General features: G+C 39.2%; 1 protein-coding gene across 1 annotated transcript; it reads left to right on the forward strand.

Annotated features, from left to right (window-relative positions):
- Nucleotides 1-12,867: 12,867 nt before the first annotated feature.
- Nucleotides 12,868-14,335, forward strand: LOC306997537 (uncharacterized protein; the record flags this gene model as incomplete). The annotated part of the gene is made up of 2 exons (XM_079610842.1): nt 12,868-12,871; nt 13,120-14,335. The coding sequence occupies 2 exons, from the start codon at nt 12,868-12,870 to the stop codon at nt 14,319-14,321; spliced, it is 1,206 nt and encodes a 401-aa protein (XP_079466968.1). The 3' UTR covers nt 14,322-14,335.
- Between the last annotated feature and the right edge of the window lie 12,461 nt (nt 14,336-26,796).

Raw genomic sequence — 26,796 nt, forward strand, 5'->3', positions numbered from 1 at the left:
AATAATTAATTCCACATATACAGCATTTATTAATCTTTGTTAATGTTAATTTCAACATTTACTAATGCTTTATTAAAATCTTGTGCACATTAGTTCATGCACTGTGAACTAACATGAACTAACAATGAACAGCTGTATTACTATTAACTAACGTTTACAAAGATTATCAAATACAGTAACAAATGTATTGCTCATGGTTAGTTAATGTTAGTTAATACATTAACTAATGAACCTTATTGTAAAGTGTTACCGAAATAATAATAATAATAAAAATGCAAGTTCAAGTCATCACATCACACTCATCACATCTCCTTGAACCTGTGAAGAAAAAGTTTAGAAGAAAGAAGCATAAGGCAGTTTTTGTAGGGGAAAGCCCCATAATTATTTAGCAAGCAAGTAAACATTTTTTTCTGGGCCGGGCTGAACGGCAAAATCACTGTTCTCGCGCTCCTGCAAGCAGACCCTCAGTCACACTAGTAAGGAATAGATAGTTATAGCAAAGTAGGAAAACAAACAGATAAAATGCAAATGGTAAAAGTAAAAAAAAAAATCCCTAAGTTTCAAAACCCTGTCCTTGTACACCATCTCGTAACACGGATGACTGCTGCTTTTAACCCTCTTTACATATCAATCGTTCTCAGAAAGAATAGAAAACATCAACACATTTAACTGTAATCTATACTTGAATCATCTGCGTAATTTTGTTCATCATCATCATCATCATTTGGATAGACTGTCATTTTCAATTGAACAGACATTCCAGTTTTCTCATATTCACCCATGAATAACAAAATGATCAGAATAACACATACAATCATAACTCCTACACATTCAACATTTTCCCCATATCCATTTCCCTAACCATATTTTGTTCTTTTACCTTTAACTTTTAATTCAATCAGGCAGTGGTTCTACTTAAAGCTTCAATAATAATCCCTATAATTTAAATTAATTAATGGATCTTCTCTTCCTGAAAACATTTGCCTTAAATATTTTCTAATGAATCAGTAACCAATCAAATCATTTGATCTTCTGTATATCAATACTAAGCCCTATTTTGATAAACAAATAAAATCATCAAAGTCATCACAAAACATGTTCTTAGACCATTAGTTGGTCCACATCCTCCTCCAGGCGTGTTGATCTATGGGATGGTTGCGGCCTGTTGGTGTGAGAGGCTTGGACCCAGGTGTCACACTGATCTCCTGAGATCACAACCACACCCCCACTGGAATGGACCATTTCCTGCTTTAGGGCCCTATGAAATCCGTTTTATTTTTTCCCAAATTCCGTTTTATTTTTTCCCAAATTCCGTTTTTTCCGTTAAATTTTTTGCCAATTCCATTCTTTCCGTTTTAATTTTTGGGAATTCATTTTTTTTACCCTTTACTGTTATTTTAGTCGTAAAAAGAGTGTGCTTTTAATGTTAATGATTAAAATGTACACAAATAAAATAGGAATGACCTTAAATTTATTTAGGTAATTAGGGATGTCACGATAGCGGATAAACGGTCCGTGTGAAGCTAGCGGTTCAAATGAGTTGGCGCATACACATCGAACTCTTCATATCGTTTTATCGAGAAAAATTATATCGCGATAAATTATCGTTATCGTTTTGTCGCCCAGCCCTATGTTAATATACAAATGTTTAACTCAAATTAGACCCATTACAACAATCTAAAATACATTATGCTATGAGCATTTCTAAGGTTGTCTTTAGTTTGAATACTTGTATAAATTCTCAATTCACCTAACCTTTGTTATCCAGACTCTACAAAAACTGTCTTAATCTTTAGTCACCACCATGTCTAATGATCTTCAGGAGTTAAAACCATCTTATAGACATTAGTTCAAAATCAGCACTTCTATAATTTTCCTTGCCCATAAGGCAACCAACATCATGTTCCTGATATAAATTAAGTTTTGTTACTGTCTCCCCAACAAATAATGACAATCACCTCGTGGTCTCAGCTGGCTCTTGAAAGCACATTCACATTAGCTCTTGATCTATAATCTCCATCAGGGTGCTGTCCCCTGGCATAGTTGCAGACTTGTCACAATTGAAAACAAGCCATACAGTGAATTGCGGGTTTTTTCCTGGTGAGTGGTATAGTAGAGGAAACTCACATTTTCTGGGTCAGACCGCCGTAACTCCTCACAGCGCATCTCACCTCTCAATGCTCTGCTGACTAGGGCTGCAACTAACGATTATTTTAATAATCGATTAATCTGTCGATTATTTTTTCGATTAATCGGATAAAAATGAAATAAAAAAAAGCATTCATACCCAACCCTTTATTCAAAAACAGAACTGACAGTGCAAATTCACAGTGCAAAAAAATCTTCAGAAAGTGCACAAACAGGTCGCTCCTTGATAGGGATGCACCGATACCATTTTTTCAGATCCGATCCGATACCAAAAATTCTGAGTATCGACCGATACCGATACCAATCCGATACCAGGGCAGTTTTTTTTTTTAAATCAAGTAGAATTTCTATAACTATGTGTGTTGAACTGATAATCACTATTTTGTGTGTTAAACACAATCTACTTAATACAGACAACTTCATTAAAAAAAAAAAAAGACCATAAATGCTATTATAAACTAGAATCATGGATAATTAAGTATACAATTTAGTCTAGAAAAATCACAAGTGCACAATAATTGTATTAAATCTGAACATGAAAAAACATTTAGTGAGGAACAAATATTATAATAAGTGTAACACTAAATTTGGTCAAACGTTACACATTGCTCTTTGTATTGTTGTCAAATACATTCATGAAAAACAAGATAACAAAAATCAAAAAGATTAATTATTTTATAGCCTACTATAAAATTGAGACTTGTATATGTTTTAAATGTATAGCACAGCGGTTTAATGAGGCAGCAACATGATGGATAGTACAGAACTAGAAAGGCTATTAATAATCGTTTATTGCGTCACTGTATTATGATATGAAGTGCGGCACACAGCGCTTATGCGCAGAATGATGCGCTTGAAGCAACACGAGTCACAGCACGTAGCGCTTCGAGTCCGCATTGAAAAGTTCAAATCACAAAGAAAAGGCATATTGAAGCGTAGTGTATTATACAGTATCTATCTATGCAATAGTTTGAGCATTTTCTTTTAACAGTTTTAAATGTCAGTTACTGTGCGCGTGAAGATCAGTTAGTGCTCTGACTCTACTCCAGTGTTGAGAGAAACCTGGTAGAAAGTAACATGATGCAGCAATAAAGTCAGCAAGATAAAGTTGTTTAATGCAAAACCATAGACCTGTATCTACAGATCAAGTATAATTATAGTAGCATTGAATCATCTTGGAGAGAGTTTTTCATCGTGTTGACCGTCGTAACCGAACGCGACGCGCTGCTTGATGCTGAATGGAGAATGACTGACAGCCGCAGCGGAAGGAAAAGTGTACGTGATCTTGAATTTAATGACTTAAATATTAATTTTTATCTCACATTATACTATATAATGGCTTCAGAACACTTCTAATATAGTGCACGACAACTTTATGATGCTTTATAATGTTTTTGTCCCTTTTGTGGGGCTTAACAATAGCACAGAATATACGCACAAATTTTTTTTTTTACATCTCCGTCTCGCTCGACACAACGAGTCGATAATGAAATTCGTTGCCAACTATTTTAATAATCGATTTTTATCGATTTTATCGATTCGTTGTTGCAGCCCTACTGCTGACCCCAGTGGCCTCCAGTAATCGGTGCTCAACTCTCATACCTTTCTCACATATAACACCTCCATCCGGAGGTGCCCAGTGTTATTGCGTGACCTCCCTGTCTTAGGTTTAGTCCCCTGGCCAGGAAGATCTTCCCCGTCGTTGGGTAGGCCACTCGTACCCACTGGGACCCGCTCTTTCCCATCACACAATCAGATTCTTCAACAGAACTCAGCTGTTTTCTGGAGCTTAGGAAAGGCACATTCAAGAGTCACCTCATCCGGACTGCCTAATAGTGTTAAGGGAGACAGGTTAATAACAACAGTATTTAATCACTCAAATCTGTTAGACCTGTCCGAATCAACAAAATCTCAGTGAACTTTATTCACATCCGTCTATTCAGTGTACATCTATAGCCATGGTCATAGGATCTGTGTCATGGTGAAGGCTAAGATCAGACAAAGACGTTACTGGTCCTAAAATAACAAGTACAAAAATGTCACTTCTCAATTCAGCTCTACATTATTATTTTAAAGACTTCTTTAAAGTCATTCAGTTTTACAATCTAAAATATTTAAGTACAAATTGCCCTCTGAATGGCAATGATTTCCTTTACATAATCTCTGTCTATAATTTTCAACTGAAACACTGTGCTTTACTATAAATAGCTTATCGTCATGACAGGCTAAAGATAACAGCTTTCTGACATTGAATGAGAGAGAGACTCTTGAGTCCTTCAGGACTGGTACACTGTTTCTCATACTAAACATTCTCAACTTTATCTACTTTATCTTTTACCTCTAGCCCAGCTTAAGGCACATTTGCCAGAAATCACATACGTTTTCAATATTAAAATAATTTTATAGTTGCCTTGTTTTGCCCATACGTCAGGGACTTTAGACCACTCATATTGAGATTGTCACACTGGCAGTTTCAGCCAAGTCCCAAGCTTATCTTTTAAAACCAAAACATCAGCTTCTAGTTCCTTCATGGTCAACACTACCAAGCAGTTTGTTTAATCAGATCCGTTTTATGCATTTTTTGCATTTAGCAACTGTTAACCCAGTGCTACTGCTTCTGCTTATTTGATCTTAAATACAAATAGTTATTCTAGTTCTCAATAACGTTTCATTAAAACATCTAAATTTTAGTTGTCAGGTTCTCAATTACCACAATTACCATATCTGACCATATTTTCCCATATTTTCTCATATTTTCTCTTCTAGGGGTTTACCAATCTGCAATTAGGATCTTCCAAAACCTTTTTTTAAGCGTTTCATTAAAAGACAATCATCTTTTTTATTGACCCGTATTTTACAAATATTTTTCTTATCTGTAATTTCACATTTACTGGTACTTTAGTTCTTTTCCTTTTAAAAAGGATTTCCTTACGACTTAAATCTTTCAACTTTCTTTTCTCTTTCAATCTTCTTACAACTTCCATCTATCAACTTTCTTTTCTCTTTCATTTACTTGCACATTCTTTTCACTTTCCTTTGCACTTCGTTCACATTCTTAGTTCTTTCTCAGACGAAAACTTTAATATCGTCATTCAAATACTGTCCTACTTTCAAACCCACAATAATACACGTCACTTTCACATTCCATCCACTTTCTTTTACTCCTTTCTGAGTGGGCATTTACAGTTACTGCTAAATGACCCAGCTGACCATAATTAAAACACTCTCTGTCCCCTTGCCTATAGTTTGATCACCGTGAGCTTTCTAGCAGCTCCAACTTACTGCACACACTTGAAGCAGTGTGTGTCCCAATCATGAATGTAAACAGAGCTGATAAGCAGTTCTCTGTATTCTTTTACAGTCCACCAGTGGCGGATTCAATCACACTAGCCAGATCATAATCTTCATCATTATTATTGGCAGAACATTCATTTTCATAAGCTGCACGGAAATGCATAAATTGTTTCTAAGTTGTTTTCACAAGGTTTCTGTTTAACTTTAACACTTGTCCAGGGAAAATTATCCCCGACCCATAATTTCCTTTATAAAACAGACAATGTCTTTTTCCTTCAATGACTTAATATCAACAAAATATCCGACACTTTACATTATTGAATTCCAAAATCTGTCTTTACATCTCACTAATTCAGTATTATCATCAACAACACTGATTACAATAGCAAGTAGGCTACACATTTAACATCCGGTAGCCGGGCTGAATAAGCACGCGCTGTTGCTGTACTCCCAGCATAGCTGGAGTCTTTAGGTTCAAAAGACAATGGTTGTCAAACCAAAAATAAACATAATTTCAATCATTATTTTACCACTAAATTTAAAATATAGAATTCTTCCCCATTTTGCTTAATGAAACATTCATTATCTTTATATCATGTTAATCCCTGTTAATCATACTCAATACCTTATTATTATTATTTTTAATCTGAACCTCACTTTTCATACCATTTCTTAATCTGACTTAACAGGCATTCATAAATAGTTCCATACATTTGATCAGAAATGTTATTTTCATAACATACATTTTCTACAGTTGTTTTCTTCTCAAGATGGTTAGTCTGTAGATTCAACAAGTATTATCATTACTGTCTCAGTCCCACTTATCTCAGAAACCAAACCAAAATATCATATTACTCAAATCTCAATCCTTCACAAAGACAGCCTTATTGCTGCTTGCTACTTCAACTCTTGTTACAAAAAAAATCTTCTGACATCTAATGTCTTGAAAAATAAAAACCCTTTTATCAGTTATATTCAATCTTACTATATGGAAATACATTCTACATCGACTCCGTTCTCTTTTATCTGCTTCAAGCCAAACAACTCATTGTCTTTTCACATTTTTACACACATTGAACGCAGACACAACAACTTTTGTTTCTCACTGCTCTGTTCAACTGATTCCCTCACCATCTTTAATCTTGTGGCGCTCAATATCATACATTTCTGCCCTTAATTTTATCTCATTTGACAAAACACCGGTGTACCAAATTTCGCAAGCTTGCTTTTGAGACATCCCCATACTGGCTGTTTTCTGTTCTCTGTGGATTTCTCTTCAACGCTCTTTCCTGATCTGTTAGGTGTCCCACACAGACCCGATTTTTCTTTTAACCCAAATCGGTCGGGTTGCACTATTAGTGCCCTCCTAATTATGGTTCACCAAAAATCTGTTACGATTGTCTTGGTTCCCCCTAATTAGCCTCAGCACCCAAAAATTATTTGCTCCGTGGTGGAACAATTAATTTTCAGGTTACCTATCTGTTTGAAATTTCTTGATCTGTCACAGTTCTCAATTAATCCCAGATTATTTTTCCTCGTATCTGTTCGAAATTTCTTGATCTATATATAGATCTCAATTAATCTCAGATTACGTACCACAGAAACAGCCCTCAGCCAATATGGTTCAATTTCACTCTTCCCCCAATTAAACCAAATTTAAATGACCCTTACCAGAGACGTTGTTTCATGCCACTTGCGGGTTCTTTAGATCCCAGTAATCAATTCTCCCAGCCCTGATGTCGGTCGGCCTCTCTCTCTCAAGTTTACGAGGTAGAGCTGGAACTTACTCAGTCCAGGTGGCCAAACACCGTCCGATCTCAGGTCCAGGGGTCACGTCCAAGGAATCCCACTATTCTGACACCAAATTGTTGTGGCAAAAATTCATCAAACAAACATCACTGCGTAAGAGACACTCAGAGTCAAATTATAAAAAGAGAAGTATTTATTCTTGCAAGAATAGGAGCAGTCTAATACACAGTTGTTACCCTGTGCAGAAGAGTGACACACCCCCAGACAGACTGACCCACCTTTTTATTATAGCTCTTCCAAGGTCTTCTTCCCCCAGAGCCTTCCTCCCAGTAGTTTTCCATCCAGTAGTTTTCCATAGACACAGGAACCATATCTAGTTTACGTCACTAGTTGGCCCACTAAGCCCCCCTGCACCAAATGGCCTTCTGACATCTAGGTCAGAGGTCCTTGTTCGTCTGTTCTCTGGCGTGTCTCCCCCTTCTGCCTCCCCAGGTACATACGCAGAATCTTCTCTCACTACAAGTGAGAGACACACATGTGACATTCTTTGAATCATCTATATTTTACTAAAGATCAATGAATATCATAAAATTGCCACCACACTATCGTCATATCATACACACACAGAAACTCAAAGGTCTTCACGGCAACCCGTCAAAATAAAAGTTCGGTTTAACTTTGAAAAAAATTACAGAAATAATGATATTAGTCTACTTTACAATAGATTTAGCTACATCTCCATGTATTAAAAATACTCCTACTACTAATAATAATAATGTGTGCATAGAAGGTTGCTTGTTTTTATGCAATATTTCTCAATCTTTGCGTTTTACAGCATGTAGCCTTCAATGCTTATATGTATTATTTACTTATGATTACTGTCATAAATAATAAAGTAATTGAATGTTTTTTTTTCTTCAAATAGTTAAATAAAATAGTTCCAACAGATTTTGAACTAATGTGAACGGTAGCTACTAACCTAGCACGAACAAACTGCACAGAGCTAAGATGCCTTGGTTAGCCCAGCACCACCAAAGTGCACAGCTGCTAGATCTAGCTAATGGCAGCAGGCAGCTTTCAATGAGTGAGCCGCTATCAATATATGCGGGAGACTCCCGGGAGGCTATTTTTTTGGTGCCCCCTCAGCTCTTGGTGCCCTACGCACAGCGTATGATGCGCGTGGTGGGTGGGAGCGGCGGCACTGGTTAAGTGAGTTCATGGTGAGTTGGTCACGAGACATACATTGCTTGAATAACAATTAAAAGAACATCCCCATCAGTTGTCTTAAATCAAACCATCATGTCCAGTTTTGCTGCTGTTAAATAAGCCGAGAGTGAAGCGTGATTAGCTAGTAACGTTACGTTGTTACAGTGTAGTTGACTGACTGTCCTTTTAACTTTTGACAATGTGACTGTATTTCTTTAATAGCGTGACAGTTATAGCAATGAGACGTATCATCTCTCCTTGGCCTGTTATATTGAAAATGTATGTTTTACAATTTGCAGTATGACGTTATCCATTGCTAAATTATGGCTCATCATAGACTAGCTAATGCCACTATCAGTGGAAGACCGCTAACGTTAACGAGCTTGGAAACCACAAAGAAATTATTCTGCCTAAATAAAGTAATGATTACTGTATTTATAACTAGCATATCTCTAGTTACAGTCCCTGCATTATAAAATGCATTGTTAGACTTGCGAGGAGTGAACATTTAGACATAGAGAAAAAGTATCAAACGTAGCTTGTGCATAAAAGTTAGCTTTTCTTTTACACGTGTGTGAAATCCAATGACGCCAAGTGTGCGTTGCAGACTGTCGTTCAGCCGCAACATTAACATTAAGTCACATAATGGATTTGGATCGCTAAATAGTAGGTTTTAGAAGGCAGGCAGCAACTGATGATTGAAAATGGTTTGATGTAGCTTGATGGAAATAATTTAAAAAGTGCAGGTAAAAGTGTTACTGTTTTTTGATCATTAAAAAATATATACTTTTGATGTGCAATTGTTTAGTCATTGAGACTGTAATCTAAGGCTATTTTTTTTACATAATCCCTTCTGGAAAATGGTTTATACAGCCCACATACATAGAACAGGCAGATATTTTGCTATTGAATGTTGTGTAAGTGCAGTTTATAGGAAATGGGTCTAATATCCAGTTTATTTTCAAAATCAAAATATCGGCTAATAAATCGGCTCTTTTCGAGTTAATATCGGCATCTGCCCCCAAAAATTCATATCGGTCGGGCTCTAGTTATATTAATCGTCCAATTAGTCGTTAGATTAGTCGACTAATCGATAAACTAATCGCCCGACTAATCGTTTTATTAATTATTTTTTTCCCCAGCCCTATATAGAATAGAATAGAACATATATTATTACTAGTATTCTTGCATAGGGCTGTCGCGATAACCGCAATATTGTAGTACCGCGCTACTGACAAGCCAACCACAGAGGAATGCAAGTAACCGCAGCAACTGCAATATTCACGTTTTCTTTTTTCATAATGCTATAGCCGCCTTGTTTTGAACTTTGTGCATGTGTATTGAATGTTAAATAAGTTAATAATGATAACAAGACTTGTTTATCATGGTGATTTGTACAGAGGCTTTGTGGATTTGCACTTCAGCCTAAACAGACAGTGAATGAGAGAGATCGACTGAGCGCGTGCGATTACCTGCGTCTGTCTTTGAGGTCAAGTCATATATATTTGTGAAAAGGTTGCCGTGTCCAAGGAAAGCGAAATATTTGCTGTATCACCCTTTTAATTAAAAAGGTATTTACCATGAATGGCGTCAGCGTTCCACAGCGCGAGGAAGCCGCGGGAAAAAAATATCAGTGAGTCACGCATTGAATCAATGCCATCAGCTTCAGCGTTACCCATGCGACACATTGCTGGTCAGCTGAGCCTTGAAAAGTGGAGCTCAAAGTTAAAAATAATTAACACCTTGTTTCATTACATCTATCTTTTAATAAATCAGCGTTTTTTAATGTGTTCGTTGAATGAGCGATTTAATGACTCACTCAAAGACAGTCCGTTGCCGTAACAATAACTGCGCGCTGAGTGACCGTCTATCAATGCGCAGAGACGCGGTTTAGTTTCGGTTACATTAGTTACTGAAAATGTCCTCGTTTTTGTGCATGCTGACCACATCGTAACACTTATTTAAATAGCAACAAATTATTTTTAATAAATCCAACAAATTATTTTTAATAAATCCAAATAAATAAATGGCGATAATACCGCATATCGCGCTATTGAGCCACTCAAAATTACCGCGAGGGAAATTCCTTCTCCGCGACAGCCCTATTCTTGCATGTCGGCCGTACGCAGGGTTTTATAAATACTGAGGTCCCATAAATGATATTGGGGGTGCCCCCGAACCCCCCTAGCAATATCATTTTTTCAAGATTTTCCTGATCTCGACATGAGTATTTTAAGGTGCTTTGAAGGCAAAACGGCAGCTTTAAAAGCATGTCGGTGGGCAGTAGCATGAAGTATTTGATCAGATAACAGATTCTTAAACATGAGAATCAGTTTAAATGTCGCAATGAATGATCCACTCTACAAAATGGAAATGCAGAATGTTTATGCTTATTGCTGACAATACACGATCACATATTCAAAACGGGAATGGCCTTAAATAAGAAATGATTCAAGTATTATTTTGCATAGATGTTACATTTCAAACAAACGCCAATGCAATCCTTCTGTGTCCAGAGGCATATGAGCAATTAGTATGAGCATCAAAGATCAGTTTCAGCTACTTTTTCTTTCCTAAATTAATGAATGTTTTTGGACTAATCTGTTCATTTAATCAATGATTCAATTGCTCACTCATAAAGACAGTCACTTGTCGCCGCCTTCTGGTTTAATGATGCAAACACAGACAAGCGGAGTGATGCAAACAGTGAAAAGTCCCAGTGCTGATGGGGAAATATTCGAACACATTCGAGGTAAAGTTATACAAATATATGTATACAAGATATAATGCCAATATATTTAATAGGGTGCTTGTGTTGTTAAATTGAGCTTATAGTTTCCACTGTCTTTGATCAAACTGATAATTTCTGTCGGTCATTTAAAACTTCTATCGAAGAACAGCTGTTTAGTTTAGCTACTTGCATCTTATCTCGCACTGTATGATCGTTAACTGAAGTGAAGCGTTGCGTTGGGATTCGCGCTCGGCTCGCGCTTCTGTGGACAAAAATCCTGCTTGCTTTGATTGGTCTCAAACATTTTAACATTTTGGCACCAAATTAGAGTTAATATTAGGGAGTTATTTCACAACTTTCATTATATACACTCAAAAAAATGACTGAGGTCCGGACCTCGGGGACCTCAATGATGGGTACGACCCTGACTGGGTGTTTTTTATTCACATGAGATTGGATTAGCTACTAAATGATGCGCATCAGAGGGGATTTAGAAAAGGGAATACTCAATGCCGACTAATAAAAGAAGTGGGTATACCCTGCACTACACCAGTGATGATGACTCTGTACTTTTGCAGATTGGATAAAAACACAGTGATCACAGTTCACACCTGCAGTGAAGCTCCTCCCACAACAATTCACCAATAAATACTGGGAATATTCCCATCATCCTACAAGAGAAGGACAAACTCCAGGAGTAGCAGCTGAAATCTGTGTGACTGTTAAAGATGGAGTTTATTAAAGAGGAGATTGAAGACATGAGGGATCCAGAACCATCCAGAATAAAACATGAAGATACTGAGGAACAAATAGGTTGGTGTCCATTCTTGATTCTTCATTGTTGACTGCTTTGGTAGATGTGAATTAATAACCAGTATATGGATGATACATGATAAAGAAATTCATCCAAATTATTAGAGATGTTCCGATACCCTTTTTTCCTTCCCGAAACCGATTCCGATACCTGGACTCAGGGTATCGGCCGATACCGAGTAGTGATCCGGTACCTGGGTGTGTATCTATACAGCTGCAATTCATACTAGCCCTGTATGAATTTATATAATTATTTTATGGTGTGCTTCAGACTTATCCATTAATAAAACATGAACAATACACACAGTGAACTGGAGTATTTTTTAGTTTTACAATTTAACTGTTTAAAAAACAGTACAACAAATAAATCTAGGAATCAAAAAAATAATGTATGAATAATTTAAGAAAATAATCTCTTTAAAACTTAAAGATGACAGCGTCACTGTGCTTGTCAAACTCAGTAAAGACAGCGGGGTCGCGTCGCAGCTCCAGATGTCGATAGTAAAGCTGATTGTTTGCACATGAAATGTGCAATTTTAGTTTACATGAAATGTGTTCACGCACTGTCTAGAATAGCTTAGCGAGCGCTGTTTCAGAGATGTATTTGCAACCAGGCAAACTGTACCAGGGCTCCAAATGTTCAATTAAGCGGCAAAATCCAACGTTTTTGACGACTGACAGTGGCTGGTCATCCAGAAAAATAAACTCGATAATTTTGTCGGTTATATTGCCAAACAGCGGACATACTGCTAGCGCTTGCATTTTCATTTCTTCTTCGCTGCTCTAAACGGTGGTTGCTTGTGGCGACACAGCACAACTTCCTGTGTTGCCGCGGGCAACCACTGTTTAGAGCAACGAAGAAGACTTGATCTCCGATTTGCAGCGTTAAGCAAAGCTAGCGTATGAAAATGGTATTGGATCGGTACATGGGTACAAGTACTCGCCGATACCGATGCCAGAATTTGTATTGGTATCGGCGGCATTTCCCATACTAGTATCGGAATCGGAACATCTCTACAAATTATCATAACCTTGTATATAGCAGTTGTCAAACATATTTTTACTATATTAACAAGTGAATGACAGAACAAAAAGTAAAAGATCTGATCTCTGTTGCTTTCTGCTATTAAATAAGGGTTCACTTGAACTGATTCTAACTGTATTTCTGTGTATTTTAGACCAGGTGAGAGTGAAAGAGCAAAGACAAGAACTGAGTGAAGAGGAGGAACATCGTAATTTTACAATTCAAAGAACAAAAGCCAAAAAGCTGCCCACCTGCACTCAGTGTGGAAAGAGTTTCACACATAAAGGAGACCTTAACAGACACATGAGAATTCACACTGGAGAGAAACCGTATACATGCACTCAGTGTGGAAAGAGTTTTTCTGAAGCATCAGGTCTCAGTCGTCATCTGCGCATTCACTCTGAAGAAAAGCCTTTTAACTGTGATCAGTGTGGTAAAGATTTTATTTCATCATCAAGTCTAAAATCACACCTGATAGTTCATTCGGACGAGAAGCCTCATGTGTGTTCTCTCTGTGGAAAGAGTTTTTCAAGGCTGGACAGTTTTAAACTGCACCAGAAAACACATAATGAAGTGAGAGATCATATGTGCTTTGACTGTGGGAAGAGCTTTACTAGAGCTGATCAACTGAAACTGCATCAACGAATTCATACTGGAGAAAAACCTTACAAGTGCTCATATTGTGACAAGAGTTTCACTCGGTCTGGAAACCTGAAAGTGCATCAGCGAGTTCATACTGGAGAGAAACCGTACCAGTGTACTCAGTGTGGAAAGAGTTTTACTGATTCTGGATCTCTGAAATCACACGAGCGGGTTCATACTGGAGAAAAGCCGTACCAGTGTACTCAGTGTGGAAAGAGTTTCACAAAGAAAGTAAACCTTAACCAACACATGAGAATTCACACTGGAGAGAAACCGTATACATGCACTCAGTGTGGAAAGAGTTTTTCTCAAGCATCACATCTCAGTGTTCATCTGCGCATTCACTCTGGAGAAAAACCATTTAACTGTGATCAGTGTGGTAAAGATTTTATTTCATCATCAAGTCTAAAATCACACCTGATAGTTCATTCAGACGAGAAGCCTTATGTGTGTTCTCTCTGTGGAAAGAGTTTTTCAAGGCTGGACAGTTTTAAACTGCACCAGAAAACACACAATGAAGTGAGAGATTATATGTGCTTTGACTGTGGGAAGAGCTTTACTAGAGATGATAAACTGAAACGGCATCAACGAATTCATACTGGAGAAAAACCTTACAAGTGCTCATATTGTGACAAGAGTTTCGCTCGGTCTGGATCTCTGAAATCACACGAGCGAGTTCATACTGGAGAGAAACCGTATCACTGTACTCAGTGAGGGAAGAGTTTTACACAATCATGTAATCTATTGTATCATATTAGAAAGCATTGTTCTGGGGGGGGCACGTGACTATGACTGGCTGAAGACGTGTTTTCGCTGAGCTCCCGCTCCCACACAAAATTAACTAGATTTCCTGCAACTTACTACACCCCTCTTAGCTTAAAATAGCAACTACATAAGTGGCATCAAACAAGTGAACTTTGCTGGTGATTAACCATGTCGAAACAGACGAAAATTCAGTCACGGAAGTTGACAAATACTTCAACTACTAATACTAGCTCAGCTAGCGACTCTCCATTACAAGACGATGGGCCTCTGCCTATTGTGGACACCACGACTCTGATCCGCGAGGTAACGCAAAGTTTTACTAATGCCATGGACGAAAAGCTCTCTAAATTCTCAGAGACTCTAGAAAAAATCTCCTCAACTTTGGAGAGCCAGTCCAAACGCATCACCGCGGCGGAGCAGCGAGTTTCGGATGTGGAAGACACAGTTGCGGGGCTGGAGCTAAGAGTCGCCGAAGCAGAGAAGAAAATTAAGATAATGGCAGATAGCATGGACGATATGGAGAACCGGAGCAGGCGGGACAATATCCGCATCCTCAATCTGGAAGAGGGCACGGAGGGGAAACGTCCCATACAGTTCTTTGAATCTTGGCTCCCGACTGTACTCGGCTTAGAGGGTAGCCCCGGTACTAAAAGCCGTATTAAGATCGACCGGGCACATCGCAGCTTGGGATCACGGGGAGCGCGTCCACGTCCGGTGATTATTAAGCTTCACAACTTCAGAGACAAACCCAGGATAATGGCAGCACTGAGGGCGAAGCCGAACCTGGAGTAAGAAGGCAAGAAGATCTTTATTCACCAAGACCTGTCTACCGCGGTTCGAGAGAGACGTCGCGCCTTCAATAGCGTCTGTCAAGCCCTCATTGACAAAGGTATCCATTTCAGCATGCGATTCCCGGCTACACTCACCGTGAACCACAACGGTACGGAGCACAAATTTGAAACACAGAGAGTTGCAGAAAACTTTCTCAATACGCTGGAATAGAGTCAGACGATGACTCTGGTCTGTGATTCTCATCTGCTGGTTCGCTAAGGACTGAGTAAGTTGCAATATATATATACAGAAGACTATATATTCTAAAATTATTACTACAGCAAACTAAAACAGTTTGCATGAGAATTTAAATGGGTTCAGAGCCGAGTTGGCTCAACTATGTTTCGTCCTCTATTAAGAAACGAGGGATTTGATGTTACTGATAATATTGTAACTACAGGAGCTTTTTGCCGATCTGACTGATCAGAATAATAATGTGCTTGCTAACTTTATGTTGTGGGGGTGGGAGTGAGATATGGAAACTGTTTTGTTTTCCAGAAGCGATTACTCCTTTCAGCAGCATGTGCTCTTACAACACTACCCATTGGGTAGCGTTTTGTTTTTGTTTATTTAATTTTTTCAGAGTTCTGACGTTCTCCCATCTGTTAGGGATGGGCATGTTTATCCCAGCACAATGTATCTGTCCAATAAGTGTGTACTGCGATGTGTGTGTGTGTTTTTTATTTTTTATTTTATTTTTATTTATTATTATTATTATGTTCTATCTACCCTAAATGGATCACTCTCACTTGCTCCCCGATAAGAAGTCCATGTCATGAGTAACACAAAAATGATTACACTAAATGTCAAAGGTATAAATCATGTGGTGAAGCGGCGGAAAATTCTCTCCATGCTCAAAAAAGATAAGGTACAAGTGGCACTCTTACAAGAGACCCACCTCACTGATCTGGAACACTTGAAATTAAAGCGGGACTGGGTCGGTCAAATTTATTATTCTTCATTTAACTCGAAGAGTAGAGGAGTAGCAATACTTATCCATAAAAATCTTACATTTACGCTTGATAAAGTCATACAAGATACTGAAGGAAGGTATGTTGCTGTTACTGGGTGTCTGTATGGAGAACGTGTTCTCATAGGAAGCGTCTATGCTCCCAATACATTTGACAGCTCATTTTATTCTAAATTATTGGCTGACATCTCCTCAATTTGCCCTCCATATGTCATACTTGGAGGAGATTTTAACTGCGTTTTGGCCCCAGAAATTGACCACAGCCCACCTAAAACTCTACCCCCCACCAAAATGGCCCAAGCTACAAATGGGCTCTGTTCAGATCTGGTTTTATTTGATGCATGGAGGGTAATTAACCCACAAGATAAAGACTTCACATTTTTCTCTCGCCCTCATCATTCTTTTTCAAGAATTGATTCTTTTTTTGTCTCGAGATTAACCCTGGACAAGACAATAACCTGCTCTATTAATCCATGTGCCCTCTCAGACCATTCATCGGTCTCTATAGAACTCATGCCACCTTACTATAACCCCCTATCTAGGCACTGGCATTTAAATACTTCTCTTTTAAGTGACCCTGCATTTTTAACATATTTGAAATCACAATGGGACCTTTTCATTTCAACAAATGATTCACCTGAGATCTCTGCGTCTACTCTGTGGGAAACAGGCAAGGCCTTCCTGAGGGGAGCCATAATTTCCTATACTGCTGCAAAGAGGAAAAGTATACTGGCAAAACAAATAGAACTTGAGCAACAAATTATAGCTCTTGATAGAGACCTCAAGACCACAGCCTCATTATCTATACTTAAAAAATTAGAAGCAGCCCGCTCTGCCCTAGACCAACTTTTGTCTCAAAAAGCAGAATCTGCCATCTTTTTTGCTAAGCATAGATTATTTGAATCTGGCAATAAACCTGGGAGGCTCCTGGCTCGACTAGCCAGGGGCCAGACAGGGCCTCATGTTATACCATCGCTTAGGGATAGTAAAGGCACAGAGCATTTCGAAACCAAAACCATGTGCAAAATTTTTAAGGATTTTTATCAAGAACTATATTCCTCCGAATGCCAAAACACTTCAGAGCAGAGGAAAATATTTTTTGATGGAATACATTTTCCCACTTTAACTGAAGATTGTAGAAATGACTTATGTAGACCAATCACAGCACAAGAAGTTACAGAGACCATTAAATCACTACAGAGTGGGAAAGCCCCGGGTCCGGATGGATTCGGGCCTGAATTTTATAAAAAGATGATTAAGCTGGTGGTTGGACCCCTGACTAACATGTTTACTGAATCGTTTGAAAGAGGCACGCTTCCACCAACTTTAAATCTGGCCCACATCTCTCTGATTTTAAAAAAGATAAGCCTTCTGATTGCTGCAGGTCTTATAGACCAATAAGTTTCCTTGGTGTTGATTGCAAAATATTATCAAAACTCCTGGCTAGAAGGCTAGAGGAGATGCTACCTGTCCTAGTTAGACCAGACCAGACTGGATTTGTTAAAAATAGATATTCTGTCTCTAATGTTCGAAGGCTCCTAAACATAATAAAATTTTCACATAGTACAAAGAAAAGGATCCTGGCTGTCTCATTAGACGCCGAAAAAGCGTTTGACCGGGTGGAGTGGGAGTACCTTTTTGATGTTCTTGATAAATTTGGGCTGGGCTCGGATTTTATTCAGTGGGTTAAGCTTCTATACAGGTCTCCTGCCGCCCGGGTTATGGTAAATGGCTCTGTGTCTGATATTTTTCCCTTGAGTAGAGGTACACGTCAGGGTTGTCCCCTCTCACCGCTTTTATTTGCACTTGCTCTCGAACCACTTGCTGTGACTATTAGGAATCACAATGGACTGTCCGGTGTAACTTTAGGAGACATTGAATACAAAATATCGCTTTATGCTGATGACATATTACTGTTTATCACCAAACCAGAGAATTCTATACCCGTTTTGGTAACAATTATAGGTCAATTTGGTCAAATTTCAGGGTACAAAATTAACTATGACAAATCAGAGGCCCTGCCACTGGGTGACTTTGGAGTCCGTACAACCCTTGTTAATTTTCCATTTAGATGGTCGAGTGCTGGCTTTGTTTACCTGGGTGTCAGAGCATCAGCTAAGGTTGAAGAATTGTATAAATTGAATTTTAAGCCAACTTTGACAGCAGTTAAATGTGATCTTGAAAGATGGTTCGATCTCCCTCTGTCATGGATGGGCAGGATTAGCCTGATAAAGATGAACGTGCTTCCCAGAATATTATATCCAATGCAAATGCTACCACTAAGGATCACTAGAAGGGTATTTTTAGGTATAGAAAGAGCTCTCTCAAATTTCATATGGCACGGAAAGAGACCTAGATTAAAGATGAAAACTTTACAATTACCCATTAACAGAGGGGGTCAAGCCCTTCCCAATTTTTTGTATTATAACTGGGCCTGTCATGCACGTATAATATCCGGCTGGCTCAATCATTTTCTCCACCAGGAGGGAACCCTGGTGGATGCCTGGTGCTGTGCCCCTTTCTCCCCCATCAGTCTTATTTCAATTAACAAAGGTGAAATCATGGCAGAGGTTAAAAATAATCCCATCATGCATTTACATTTACATTTACATTTATTCATTTAGCAGACGCTTTTATCCAAAGCGACTTACAAATGAGAAACAATAGAAGCAATTAAACTAGCAGTAGGACAACAGTATGTAAGTGCTATAACCCTTCACAGTACAAAAAGTTTTTTTTTTTTTTTTTTTTTTTTTTTGTAGTACAGAAAAGAAAGTGTTAGTGTTAGTAGTACTGGATCAAGTGCTCAAGTGCTGCCGAAAAAGATACGTCTTCAGCAGTTTCTTAAAGATGGCTACAGACTCAGCAGCTCTGGCTGAGTTAGGCAGACCATTCCACCAGCAGGGAACAGTCATGCTGAAGGTCCGAGAGAGAGATTTCGTGCCTCTATGAGATGGCACCACCAGACGCCGCTCACTTGCAGAGCGTAAGTTTCTGGACGGCACATAAGTCTGAATTAATGAGTTCAGGTACAGGGGAGCAGTGCCAGTGGTTGTTCTGTAGGCAAACGTCAGTGTCTTGAATTTGATGCGAGCGGCAACCGGCAACCAGTGCAATTTCGTGAGGAGAGGAGTGACGTGTGCTCTCTTTGGCTCGTTGAAGACCACTCTAGCTGCAGCATTCTGGATCAGTTGCAGAGGTTTGACAGTGCAAGCTGGGAGACCAGCCAGGAGAGCATTACAATAGTCCAATCTGGAAAGAACAAGCGCCTGAACAAGGAGTTGTGTAGCATGCTCTGATAGGAAGGGCCTGATCCTTCGGATGTTGTACAAGGCAAATCTGCATGACCGGGCAGTGCTAGCGATGTGGTCTGTGAAATTCAATTGGTCATCAATTACAACTCCAAGGTTCCTGGCTGATCTTGATGGAGTTATGGATGACGAGCCTAGCTGGATGGTGAAGTTGTGATTAAGTGCTGGGTTAGCCGGGATTACAAGTAGCTCTGTCTTCGCAAGGTTTAGTTGAAGGTGGTGGTCCTTCATCCAGCCAGAAATGTCTGTCAGGCAGGCTGAGATGCGAGCGGCTACCGTCGGATCATCAGGCTGGAATGAGAGGTAGAGTTGTGTGTCATCAGCGTAGCAGTGGTAGGAAAAGCCATGTTTTTGAATCACAGATCCTAGTGATGTCATGTAGATGGAGAAGAGAAGTGGTCCAAGCACTGAGCCCTGAGGCACACCAGTGGCTAGATGTTGGGTCTTAGACACCTCACCCCTCCACGACACCCTAAAGGACCTACCCGAGAGATAAGACTTGAACCACTGGAGTGCAGTTCCCGAGATGCCCTTCATCTTTAGGATAGACAGGAGGATCTGGTGGTTAACTGTGTCAAAGGCAGCAGACAGATCCAGCAGGATGAGAACTGAGGACTTGGAAGCTGCCCTTGCCAATCTCAGAGCTTCAATTACTGAGAGCAGAGCAGTCTCAGTCGAGTGTCCCCTTTTGAAGCCAGACTGATTGTTGTCCAAGAGGTTGTTCTGCGTAAGAAAGGAGGAGATCTGGTTGAAAACAACTCGTTCAAGTGTTTTTGCGACGAATGGAAGAAGGGATACCGGTCTGTAATTCTCTAGATGTGCTGGATTTAGAGTGGGTTTCTTAAGCAGTGGGGTTACCCGAGCCTGCTTGAAAGCTGTGGGAAATGTGCCAGTGTGAAGAGATGTGTTTATGATGTGTGTGAGTGTGGGTATAACAGAAGTAGAAATAGCTTGAAGTAGGTTAGTGGGAATAGGATCAAGCGGACAGGTAGTAGGGCGATTGGAAAGGAGGAGTTTGGAGACTTCGGTCTCTGAAAGCAAGGAGAAAGAGGGTAGGATGTGTGTGTTAGCTGGTAAACTGTGTGTGTTAATTTGTGGATTAGTAAATTGGCCGCTGATGGTGGTAGTTTTGTTTATGAAGAATGTGGCAAAATCATCAGCTGTTTGGGTTGATGAAGGAGGAGGAGGAGGAGGGTTAAGAAGGGAGGAGAAGGTTTTGAAAAGCATGCGAGAGTCAGAAGAATTGTTAATTTTGTTGTGATAGTAAGTCATTTTAGCAGTAGATATGTTAGCAGAGAAGGAAGAGAGGAGGGATTGATAAAGACCAAGGTCAGTATGATCTTTGGATTTGCGCCACTTCCTCTCTGCACCCCTGAGTTTAGCACGATGTTCACGGAGAACATCAGATAACCAGGGGGCAGAGGGAGAGGCGCGGGCTGGCCTGGAGGAAAGGGGGCAGAAATTGTCCAAGCAGGATGTTAGAGTGGAGAAAAGAGTATCAGTTGCACTGTTAGTATCTAGTGCTGAGAGCTGGTCTGGTGGAGGAAGTGTGGACGAGACCAAAGAGGATAGACGAGAGGGTGAGAGTGAGCGTAGGTTACGCCGAAAGGTGACCTGTGGAGGAGTGCATGTTGTGTTCTGGGGCAGGTTGAGGTTGAGAGTGAGGAGGAAGTGATCTGAGGTGTGCAGTGGAGTGACAAGAGCATGGTCAGTGGAGCAGTAGCGTGTGTAAATAAGGTCCAATTTGTTACCTGATTTGTGAGTAGCAGCAGTCGATACTCGTTTGAGATCGAATGAGGCAAGCAGAGTGTGGAAATCAGCAGCTTGAGGTTTTTCAAGGTGGATGTTGAAGTCTCCAAGAACTATGAGAGGAGTGCCATCCTCTGGGAAGGATGAAAGTAGCACATCAAGGTCCTCTAAGAAACTGCCAAGCTGACCTGGGGGACGATATATAAGTGCACAATGAATTTTAATAGGACTAGTGATGGTAATAGAATGGGATTCAAATGAGTTGTTGTTACACAGAGGTGGTAAAGTATTAAATTTCCAATCGTTTGAGATGAGCAGACCGGTACCTCCACCCCTTCCAGTCAGACGAGGGGTGTGTGAGAAAGTGAAGTTAGTGGAGAGGGCAGCCGGTGTGGCAGTGTCCTCAGGTCTGATCCAGGTCTCAGTCAGGGCCAGAAGGCTGAGACCTGAATGACTAGAAATAGATGTAATGAAATCAGCTTTGTTAACTGCGGACTGGCAATTCCAGAGACCAATAGGAAAAGAGAAGATAGTACTAGAAGACATGGGAAGGGTACGAAGGTTGTTAGGATTGTGCCGCCTCCGTCGTGTGACATTGGATTTACGAATGTTAGTAATAGTAGGGATTGTAAAACACATGGTGTAAAAACTCACAAACAGAAAGATCAGTTGAAAGTTGAGTAGAAGAGAGAGAAAATAACAAGATGATAAAAACAAACAGCGAGAAAGTAATACTTAAGTGCCTTGTCGGTGTCCTTGCTCGGTGGAGTCGCACAGGTAGAGTCGTTGGTCTTTACACTCTTCGGTCTTCACACGATGAGGGCTTCACGCCGCCGCGACCGCTGCCGCGGAGCACTAAACCTATTTATACACGCCTAACACCTGATTGTTGAATACAGCTGGCCACTCCCCGCAGCGAAACTCAAGTCACGACCCAAACAAATGCCACGTGCGCTCGCGTTTAGCCCGAGTAAAACACACTAAACAATACAAAGTTTCCTAGCAACAAAGAACCGCGCTCAAATTGAATGAGAAAAGTAAACACTCACACACTGAAGTTCTCTCTTGCTGTTCGACTGCTTCTTCTGACTACTTCTACTGACTAGCTGCTATAAATGCTTAACTGGCTTATGACCACGCCCCGCAGCGAAACTCAAGTCACGACCCAAACAAATGCCACGTGCGCTCGCGTTTAGCCCGAGTAAAACACACTAAACAATACAAAGTTTCCTAGCAACAAAGAACCGCGCTCAAATTGAATGAGAAAAGTAAACACTCACACACTGAAGTTCTCTCTTGCTGTTCGACTGCTTCTTCTGACTACTTCTACTGACTAGCTGCTACAAATGCTTAACTGGCTTATGACCACGCCCCGCAGCGAAACTCAAGTCACGACCCAAACAAATGCCACGTGCGCTCGCGTTTAGCCCGAGTAAAACACACTAAACAATACAAAGTTTCCTAGCAACAAAGAACCGCGCTCAAATTGAATGAGAAAAGTAAACACTCACACACTGAAGTTCTCTCTTGCTGTTCGACTGCTTCTTCTGACTACTTCTACTGACTAGCTGCTATAAATGCTTAACTGGCTTATGACCACGCCCCGCAGCGAAACTCAAGTCACGACCCAAACAAATGCCACGTGCGCTCGCGTTTAGCCCGAGTAAAACACACTAAACAATACAAAGTTTCCTAGCAACAAAGAACCGCGCTCAAATTGAATGAGAAAAGTAAACACTCACACACTGAAGTTCTCTCTTGCTGTTCGACTGCTTCTTCTGACTACTTCTACTGACTAGCTGCTATAAATGCTTAACTGGCTTATGACCACGCCCCGCAGCGAAACTCAAGTCACGACCCAAACAAATGCCACGTGCGCTCGCGTTTAGCCCGAGTAAAACACACTAAACAATACAAAGTTTCCTAGCAACAAAGAACCGCGCTCAAATTGAATGAGAAAAGTAAACACTCACACACTGAAGTTCTCTCTTGCTGTTCGACTGCTTCTTCTCTCATGCTTAACACTCTAAAGACTTGGCGTGATATCACTAAACATGTTGGTCAGAGAGGCTTTTCTGCTCGACTGCTTCTTCTCTCATGCTTAACACTCTAAAGACTTGGCGTGATATCACTAAACATGTTGGTCAGAGAGGCTTTTCATTAGCATTACAACCTATAACCCAAAATAAAGCTTTTCCTCCTGGTGTGGGGAAAAGTATTTTCAATTCTTGGTACTCAAAGGGGCTACGATTCGTGGGTAATTTATTTGAAAACAGAAATTTTATGTCATTTTCACAACTTCAAAATAAATACCAAATACCACACAACCACTTTTTTGGTTTTCTTCAGGTTAGACATTTTGTACAGTCCAATCTTGCACTCTCAACAGACCAATCAATAGAGAGTCCAATTGATGGCCTCCTCCTTACTTTTAATTTAATTGCCTCCAATAACAGAAAATTTATCTCACTCTTTTATGGAAAACTGTACTCTCTTAATTGTGCCAATGTTAACAAAAGCAGGGAGTCATGGGAAAAGGATTTGGAGATTGATCTTGATATTGATATCTGGTCAGATGCATTTGAATCTGTTAAGAAACTGTTTATGTGTAATAGACTTAGAGAGAGTCAGTACAGGATATTGCATAGATTGCAGCGCACTCCTCATTTTCTAAACAAGATCAACCCTCAAATCTCTCCCCTCTGTAGGAAGTGTAAGAAAGAAGTAGGGACCTACTATCATTGTACTTGGCAGTGTCCCTTAATACTCAGGTACTGGAGGAATATTTCTCAGGAGCTAAGTTCAATTTTTCACAAAACAATTAAATCAGAACCAGTCTTGTTCCTTCTGAATATACATTTAGAGCAGCTCTCTCTATCTGCAGGGCAACTGTTGTTAATGGGTAAACTCTTACTTCTAGCAAGGCGTTGTGTTTTGTTCCAGTGGATTGAGGAAAAACCATGTGCCATGTGTCCATGTGTCATAAATTCTTTTGAAATTTCCTTTTTTTTTTTTTCTTTTTTTTTTTTTATGTATGTATGTGTTTTGTTGTAAACAATAATGTAGGTTATGTGATGTAACATGTGATGTGCAATTTGTGTGTGTGAATAATTTCCCCCTGTTTTGTATGTTGGTAATAGCTGGGCTTGTTTGTTTATTGCTTGTGTAAAATCAATAAAAATATATATTTCCAAAGAAAGCATTGTTCTGTGTCACAGTGAGCAACGATTTGTTTGGTTCACATAAAGTAAATGTGTAGTTACTTAACTAATGAACTAGTGTTGCTGTGAATGCCACAAGATTTGTGTTTTATATGTTCGAGAACAAGAAAGAAAATTATTTTTGATTGAACGCTTACTCAAAGAAATACCAAAATTAAAAGACACTGGAAACAAATGTAGAAAAACAACAACAATCAGTTATTTGTTAATATATGAAACAATTCCCTGAATTTGATAAAAAAAAAAAAAAATGTTTTGTTGTAGTTACATAAAGCCTGTTATTACATAAACAGATGTATACACAATAAGGACGTACACCTGTACAATAACTACAATAACAACAAAATAAAATGACAATTTCACTGACAATGTGTGATTTTGTGAGTAAAAGGTTTCTACAGATCAAGTCAAGTCATCTTCATTTATATAGCACTTTTAACAATGTAGATTGTTTCAAAGCTGCTTTACAGAGATAAACGTATAATTTAAGGGAACAGATTGTTTTGGCTTTATAGCGGTTCTTGAATAATGTTATTTTCCAGCTAAAGTTAGTTTTGATTGATTAACTTCCGTCGAAAGAATAATTTGTTATTAAATTAGGGGCCGCTAACCGTTCTCTCTACACAGACTTTAAATGCGAACCAGTGATAAACGCTGATGGCGCTCACGTGCGCATCAAGAATTAATTTAATAGTTATGTGCGTTTGAATATGTGACCGGTCACGGAAAGTAAGGACACATGTCGGTTCTGGGTCATTTTGAGTTATTCACCGATTCTGAAAGTGTAGTCTCCAAGCTTTCCAACGATGTGTAACACATGGAAATCTGATAATATTTGGAGAAGTTGTGGCCATTTGAAGGTAGGCACTCAAAAAAATTAAAAGTGGAGAAATCTGCCTCTAAAGATTGAGCAGTTCTCACCTCTCTGCTGCTGGGAGTGACAATAGGGCTCATTTACATCTCATTTAGATAAGCCATACCCCCTGTAAAGCACATGGGGGAGCAAAAAGGGCAGGAAAATGTGCCATCAAAGAAAAAAAAAAGTTTGCAAACAGGTAATATATAAATAAATGTCTCTTAGCATCTACCGATAAAACTGTATAGGCAACTCTTTTGATATCAGATAGAGCCGCTAGAGCGCTGCATAATAAGTAGCCACGCTGTAGGGCTGGGCGATATGGACCAAAAGTCTTATCCCGATATATTTAGGCTGAATAATCGATATATGATATATATATACCGATATTTTTTACTCAAAGTGAGTAAATAGCTGGGCTTGTTTGTTTATTGTTTGTGTAAAATCAATAAAAATATATATTTCCAAAGAAAGCATTGTTCTGTGTCACAGTGAGCAACGATTTGTTTGGTTCACATAAAGTAAATGTGTAGTTACTTAACTAATGAACTAGTGTTGCTGTGAATGCCACAAGATTTGTGTTTTATATGTTCGAGAACAAGAAAGAAAATTATTTTTGATTGAACGCTTACTCAAAGAAATACCAAAATTAAAAGACACTGGAAACAAATGTAGAAAAACAACAACAATCAGTTATTTGTTAATATATGAAACAATTCCCTGAATTTGATTTAAAAAAAAAAAAATGTTTTGTTGTAGTTACATAAAGCCTGTTATTACATAAAGTGAGAGCCAAATATGGACTTCACTGTATAAATTATACATTGATTCTTATTAAAGTTACTATTAAAGTTCTCAGTCAAGAGCAGTGTGTGATGTTGTTTTATTAACATTAAATGGATAGTTCTCCCCAAATGTTTAATTGTCATCATTTACTCTCTCAAGTTGTTTTAAACCTGAATAAGTTTCTTTCTTCTGTTGAAGTTATTTGGAAGAATGTGGGTAACCAAACAGTTGATGTTCCCCAGTGACTTCTATATTTATTTCCTATGGTAGTCAATGGGGACCAGCAACTGTCTGGTTACCCACATTCTTCCAAATATCTTCTTTTGTGTTCAGCACAATAAATACATAAATACAGGTTTGGAACAACATTAGAGTGAGTAAAGAATGACAAAATGTTTATTTTTGGGCGAACAATCCCTTTAAGGACAAGCGGCAGCGTGTTACTATTAGGGCTACTGTCTCTTTAAGACTTAAAAGCAACGCGTCTAATATGTACGCATAATATGACACGCAGATTTCTCTCAATTTTCTCGGTTTGCTTTCAGTTTAGACATAACCAACTTTCTTTATGTAAACCTTGAGTGTATTTGACAGTATTAGCTCAAAAAGACTCGAAAGATAACTTAGTCCAGTATCCAGGCGCTGTTAGACAGGCTTTTAGTGCATGCGCGCGTCGGCTGTTTGTGCTCAGAAAAGCGCA

This window comes from Phoxinus phoxinus (genome assembly GCF_949152265.1).
Source record: "Phoxinus phoxinus genome assembly, chromosome: 4".
NCBI lineage: Eukaryota > Metazoa > Chordata > Actinopteri > Cypriniformes > Leuciscidae > Phoxinus > Phoxinus phoxinus.